Raw genomic sequence first — 7,287 nt, forward strand, 5'->3', positions numbered from 1 at the left:
ATCTGTCTCGCTTGTGCACAGTGCTGTATCTTAACATTTGATATTTGGGATTTGATAATTTAAGTTAATACTGTCAAACTGGTTGTTGTGACTGACTGTGTCTGAGACTGATTGACCTAAATTATTCTGAAGACCGGTTTTGAGATTGTTTGCGATACGGTATCGTTGTGAACATGATGAGTCTCCTCACTCCCGGTAAAATAATTGTAATTATGATAAATTTAATTTAGAAATCATTTTTCTAAGAAATTCTGGAAAATTATTTTCCCGGAATTTCAACTTTTTAGTTATTTCTTTCCTTTCTTCTTTTATTATAATATTCATTTAATTGTGTTCTTTAAGATGAAATTGTCATCAGAATTTATTTCTCGGTTGTGAGGGAGCTCACTATGATTAAACATCTTTTTAACCTATGTTATTTTTAAATTATAATTTATTTATGTAATTTTCATTGTCTCTGAAGAAGGCTCAAAAATGTAAGCTTAATTGTTTGTAATAGATTTGCTTGATGTATATCAGCGTTGCGTGAATTTATCTGCGCTTGACTCCTAGTGCCCTTTTCTTTCTAAGTTAGTTTTTAAGAAGATATAACTTTGGTAAAGGAGTTCTCTAATAAATACATATTTTTACTGACTATTGTAAAATCAAATAAATGTACATTGAGCCCAATCAATGATATTAACAATTAATCCAACAAAGCATTCTGTAAAATATTGAAATCATTACAAAACTTGCATACACATACACATATATCTCTCCTTTATCCTACAGTCTTATACACACATAAAAGAAAAGATTTACACTATTTTAAAACAAAGAAACCAAATGCAGTTTCATAGTACATTTAACTTAAATTTTGCACGCACGCAACACATACACGGTGTTTGAGAAATAATTAAAAGTTTTGTCGCATAGAGGTAGAATGGACTAAACTGAGAAGAAAAAAGTCCTCTACGATTTTACAATTTTTGATATAGTTAACCAGATATTAATTTATAAAACAAATAAATTAAAAAATAAAGGACTCTTTATGTAAAAATAATTAAGCAAAGATGAAAGGCGATTAGAGTCAAATCATAAAATGAAAATAATAAAGCGGTTATTAAATATGTAATACAAATTTCTTTTTAATTTATAAAAATATTCAAATTCACCCGGCCCACTGCCAAATGCAAGCGCGCGACTGGATATGATCGCCTAGTGAGGCGCATCGCGCGCGTTTGCCGTCGCTTGGTACACGTTGCTTATAACAAGCGATAATGGCCTGGTTTACATCGTGCACTTGATACGCGTACTAACTGGTTACTTTCTATTAAATTATCTTAATTTCAGCAATGTATTTAAAGAATGATGTATAAAATTGATACAATACGCATCAAAATGTTTAACATAAATACGTTTATTGTGTATACATTTACATATATCGCTGAAATTAAGATAATTCAATAGAAAGTAACTAGTTAGTACGCGTATCAAGTGCACGATGTAAACTAGGCCAATGGTCGTCGCTAGACAATGTCCATTGGGCCGGGCGAATTTGAATATTTTTATAAATTAATATCTCATTAACTATTGCGAAAATTGTAAAATGGTAGAGGACTTTTCTTCTCAGTTCAGTCCATTCTACCCCTATGCGACAAAACTTTTCATTACTTCTCAAACACCCTGTATATATGAGAAATCAATAAGCTGCAACTCTCAAAAACACACACAATACTTAAATCTTAACTTAGTAAAATCGTTTTCTACTATTTTCCTGATGCTTCTGATAAAGCATAATTACAATTACAATACAAGTTATTAAGAAAAGTGCACCAAATAACATCAGTAGGAAAAGTTTTATTCCACTCCAGTTAGATTGTTTCGGATCTTCTACACGTTCTAAAAACAGAAATAGACATTAGAATACTAAATAAATTTTTCCAAATGTACAATAAACTTTCATTTAACTTCATACCTCTTGGAGCATCATAGAATGCTGCTGATGGCAGAATTTGTGATCTATCTTCTCGATCTTTAGGCTGTAATTTGACATATTTTTTAATCCCGTTAATTTGTTAATTATAACTAAATAATTTATATTTTTATTGATTAACGTGATATATGCTTTATTGATTAACATGATATATGCTTTATATATTAATATCATATTTAACAAAATGTACAAAAAATAAATGAATGCTTACATCATCAATTAAGTCTAATTCAAATAAACGAATTGACAATATGTCATGATTGTCAGATAGATCACCCGTAGTAGCAGAAATTCCAATATAATATCCTGTTGGAAGCTTAACTTCATTCACTTGGAAACATTGTTTCCATGCAGCTTTATTGGCAAGATCCGTGGAAACTTCATTGTGTGACAAGAAAAAAAAACATAAGAAATATGAAGTTTATATGAGGACATATGTATATGTGTAATCCTAATAATGCACACATGTATGACTGTTTACACATAGTTGCACGTACCTATACGCGCACGTGAGCACAACACTTTCAAATAAAGAAAGATTAATAAAGATGAAACAAAAAAAGAAAATAAGAAACAAAGAATGGATGAGTCTAACGTAACAAAACAAAGGATAAACGATAAATAATAAAAAAAGATATTACAATTCAACAAACAATTTTATGACAAATTCATGATATAAAAGATGCAATAAAATTTAATATTTAATTTTACGTACCAGTTAGGATGTCTCTCTCGTATCTTATAGCTATATGTGTATCATGATCCAAGTTCCTGAATTTTGCTTCACATCCTGCTAGTTGTGTATGAGTGCCATCACGATCGTGATCATAATGCAAAGATCCATTGTTAACCATTGCTGAGATGTAAGGATGCTGATGCTGTTGCAGATATATTCTATTATTTATGTATTAAAAAAAAAATATACAATAAGGTAAAAAAAAGATAAATATATAAAAGAATCTTAACTTATATAAAAATTTAAGATACAATAAAAATGTAAATTATTTTAATTATAGTAATTAATTGGTTAATTAAGAATATTAAAGAATTATATTATCTTAATCGGTTATACAAACTATAATATTTTATAAAACTATGTTCAACCTACATTATGTTGGCCATTATGATTGCTGTATGTATCAAGTATCACTGCTAATCCTTGGAAATAATCTCGACTCCCAAATACTGGACCTGGCTTCATTCTTTCCTTAGCGTACCAAATAGCAAAACCATCTCCAAATAAATCCTTCCCCTTTCCATGTACTTTAAATTGAATTTGCAGTTCCCAATTTTGTATATGGCATGGCTATAAACAGGACAAGTTTAATAAACATTATATATATATATATATATATATATATATATATATATATATATATATATATATATATATATATATATAAAATTGAAGAGCAAACTTTCAAAATGCATTTTGTTCAAAATTTGTAATTTTAGAAAATGAGAAAAATAAAAACTGCACACATAAAAACACGCACGCACAAGAAAACTGTGCTCTACAGAAAATATGTCAATCGGTAGGATATGACATTAATGCCTAGTTCACACTGGATGCGATGAGCGATGAACGACGAGCGATATCCAATAAAAGCTTTGCTTTTGCTCACACGACGTTGTAAAGCAGAGTTCTTATTGGTTATCGCTCGTCGCGCATCGCTCATCGCGCCTAGTGTGAACTAGGCATAACAAAGTTGCTGTAAATAATTGTTAAACATGTTAAACAAATGCATTTTGTTTGTTTCTAGTTAAAAAATATAATGCACATACACTTTGAAGTGTCTATTTTTCAGTATATAAATTGATGAAAAAATGTTTTTTATACATCTCAGAGTAGCGTATAATATATGCAAGTCTTTCAACAATAAACATTAAGCTGTCTCTAATTAAAAAAATAAAATTTTGAATAAAACACATGTTTAAAAAGTCTGCTCCTCAATTATGCATATACTTATAGTTTTTATATTAAAGTTTATAAAAAGTCTTTATAAATATCTAAGAAATCATTCATAAGTATAAATAAAATACTTGCCACAGAATTCCATAAGGCACCTTGTTTACTTTGCAAATCAGATGTTAACCTGATATAATTGTTAGTTACCATTGTACTTCCCATAAAGTCCCAGTTAGGTATTGTCATACCTGTGCCTATTATATTACACATAATTTTAAAATAAAATTATAAATATATATTATATTTATATATATTATGTATAAATATACAAAAAAATATTTGATAAATGGACTCATTGTCAATACTATAAACAATTAATTTATATCACACAAAATAAAAAATACATTAGAAACATCGTGTTAAAATATGTTTGTGATAAGGCTCAATAAATTTAAAAATAATGGAAAAAAACAACTATAAGCCAAAAGGGTTGTTAAATATACAATTGTTAATAAATAAAAATTGTCATTTAGTTAAAATTACATAGTTTAATTAAAAACAAGAAATAGGCAACAAACCTTGACCTCTATTAGGTCATTACCAATGTTACAATAATCGCAAGTTGTTAACAATGTACGAAATTATAAAATTATAAAAAATATATATAAATATAAGTGTACACACAATTTCATTCGCATAGTTAACGTTGTATTTATTTTGGTACATTAGTGAGAATCCATAAAACAATGTAAATCGTCTGATTATAAATGTAGTGTGTGAAATTGTGTAATAATTGTTTCTGTTAAAAATACATTGGTAATGTAGAAAAATGTGAAAAGAGAGTCAAATAATAAAATAATGAATATAATGTAAAGAGAGTCAAATAGTAAGGTAATAAAAATAGATTATAAAATTAATATAATGTAAAAATAAAAATATAAAGAAGACTTTAGTAGAAAATTAAAGTTGAGTGAAAAACATATTATACATCATATTAATTTTTGTTAATTTAATATCAATTAAATTAAACAATGAATGAGATTACCTTATAAAATTGTATCAATGTACGATTTATAAAATTATCCGTTGTTAGAACAATACGATGAGAGACAAATTTAAGAACTTACACTTAAAAGTTTAGAAATTTGGAAAATATAACAGACATTTCAAGTAAGAAAGGTAACATTGGTAATTAGAGGGAAAAAAGGATCTGGAAAGGGTAGATATATGTGGTAAAGTGGAAAGAAATTAAGAGGGAGGAAGAGTTAAGAAGGAGAGAGAGAATTAATAATCTGTAAGTTTCTGGTAAATATTCAGTACCATTTTGCTTAAAACCTTGTTTTTGTCTTTTAATAATATGAATTATTTCAGACATCAATCTTGTTGTAGAAAGATTCAATGTCTAAAATTTTAAAGTCATTCCATCTAAAATTGTGGTCAAAATTAATATGATGATCTGTTATGATAGTGGATATCATGTTGAAACTTTCATTAACATATTTGCATGATTTATGCTATTTATTTCCAAATTCTAAATTCAGTGTTTATCATTATAACATAAACTCTCTCTCTTTTTTTCTCTAAATATTTTCAGTGTAAATTGCACAAAATTTTTTTTAAATTAGTGTTTATTAATTTTCAGAAAGAATTAATAATTTATAAAAATAAAAATTACGTTCTTTAAAAAAATAGCTCTTTGACTTATGCATGTTTACAAATCTTGTTTTAATATAAATACGTTGTAATATCGAACCGGTAGTGGAATGACTTGCGGATTGCGATTAGATAATAAATGAATTAGCAAATTCTTCTACGCTGATGTGCGACAGATTCTCTTAAGATATCTATAATTAAAAAAATGGGAGTTTGCACGTTTTTTACTAGAAAAAAAAATCGACTCTCTAATTTATATATATTTTCTAATTTTGCAACATAGCTAGGAAACACATAGGGATTCTTTCCGTCACTATCTATGCAAAAAATAAATTCTTCACATTAGTCATCTTATAACCTCAAACATAGTGGACAATCTCCGCAAAATTGCGACTAGACCAAGAAACGTGGTAGAAGATAAATGACAATTAGCGAACCTTGATATGGCCTGATTAGAGAATGCTCTCGTTTCATATAGTCTTGTGTGTTCCAATTCGTGGCGAAGGATTTTAGGACGCCTGTGAGTAGAAGCAACCACGAAATCACAACCATGTTGATTTTCGATCGGACGTTCCGCATGTTCGTAGAGAAATAAACACGTGGGTGAAAAGAGCTACAGTAGGTACAGTACGCTCGTTCGAAGCAACACCGCCAGAAAAAGGCCCAATAAAGCCATTTACGTATTCACTAAAGTAACCAACGTTTTCATTCTCAATCTCGAGTCATCCGGATCAGGAGTCAGGACCTCCAAACCATGGACAATGTCCATGCTCCAAACTAGCCAGTAGCCGTACCATTCTCTCTACACTGCATCGTTAGTAGCAGTAGCGCCTCTATAATATATTCTCCATGTAAATGAACTAAATGCATGGATGCATAAGTACGTGTCGGTAAAAAAAGTCGGTTTTTAGAGCTTGGTATTGATAATGAAACTTTTTCATTTTTCACTTTTCACATTGCGAATTTCACATGAAAATGTTTACTTGAAAAATGAAAAAGATTTATTACATTCTGCATGGTACACAATTCGTAATGTATTTATTAACACGTGGTTTAATTTGAAAAGATATACTGCTTAACGTTGATTTATGGGCCTTCTACAATAAGCCGTAAGTCACAAATCATAAGTCAAACTAGAAATGGACCAATCACAGTCGTCAATTTTTAGTTACTTACTTCCGATTTATGACTTATGGCTTATTGTAGAAAGCCCATTAGTTGTCTATAACATAAATATATTTCTCTATCGTAAATTTTTGCAATGTAAAGCCCATTCTACATTGGTCGTATCGTAACATCGTAAGCGTCGTGAGACTTCTGGGCCTTCTACAATAAGCCATAAGTCATAAATCGGAAGTAAGAAACTAAAAATTGACGACTGTGGCTGCTTTCGATCAAGGCTTTTAGGCGACACACATCGACACATGGACATAGAAATAAAGAGACAGTGCATAACGTTGCGGGGGGGAAGCCACTGCGGGACGATGCGACGAGGTAATACCACAGTATATACAGTAGCGCAACTCTCCTGATTTTGTGAAGCCTAAAATGAAGTGCGCATGCGTGGCCGAGGCGCGTAACCAATCAGGACACTGTATTCTATCTCACTTCTTCTTTCTATTGTCGGTGTCTGTCAGTCCCATTGAAATGTCCATATAAGGCATTTAAAGGACCATTTGACGGAAAGTGGCGGGAACGCGACGAATTTTATGTGAGAAACAGTGAGAATAGTGCTACGTGTGATAAAGTG

The 7,287-nt window shown here is 29.9% G+C and overlaps 1 protein-coding gene across 1 annotated transcript; it reads right to left on the bottom strand.

The window, feature by feature from the left end:
* Window positions 1-1,508: 1,508 nt before the first annotated feature.
* Window positions 1,509-6,285, bottom strand: LOC108780747 (vesicular integral-membrane protein VIP36). Its single transcript, XM_018548546.1, has 7 exons — window positions 5,975-6,285; window positions 4,023-4,138; window positions 3,084-3,281; window positions 2,691-2,853; window positions 2,187-2,353; window positions 1,958-2,021; window positions 1,509-1,881 (listed from the first exon to the last, which is right to left on the bottom strand). Exons 1-7 carry the CDS (start codon window positions 6,114-6,116, stop codon window positions 1,730-1,732), a joined length of 1,002 nt encoding a protein of 333 aa, XP_018404048.1. The 5' UTR covers window positions 6,117-6,285; the 3' UTR covers window positions 1,509-1,729.
* Between the last annotated feature and the right edge of the window lie 1,002 nt (window positions 6,286-7,287).

The sequence above is a fragment of the Cyphomyrmex costatus genome, unplaced genomic scaffold, assembly GCF_001594065.2.
Source record: "Cyphomyrmex costatus isolate MS0001 unplaced genomic scaffold, Ccosl1.0 scaffold729, whole genome shotgun sequence".
Taxonomy (NCBI): domain Eukaryota; kingdom Metazoa; phylum Arthropoda; class Insecta; order Hymenoptera; family Formicidae; genus Cyphomyrmex; species Cyphomyrmex costatus.

Excerpts from the sequence above, each read along its gene's own strand:
- LOC108780747 (XM_018548546.1), bottom strand. The coding sequence starts at position 6,116 with ATGCGGAACGTCCGATCGAAAATCAACATGGTTGTGATTTCGTGGTTG. Across the intron at positions 3,282-4,022 it reads GTGCCTTATGGAATTCTGTG|CCATGCCATATACAAAATTG; the intron begins GCAAGTATTTTA and ends TCCTGTTTATAG. Across the intron at positions 2,854-3,083 it reads ATCATAATGGCCAACATAAT|CATCAGCATCCTTACATCTC; the intron begins GTAGGTTGAACA and ends TATCTGCAACAG.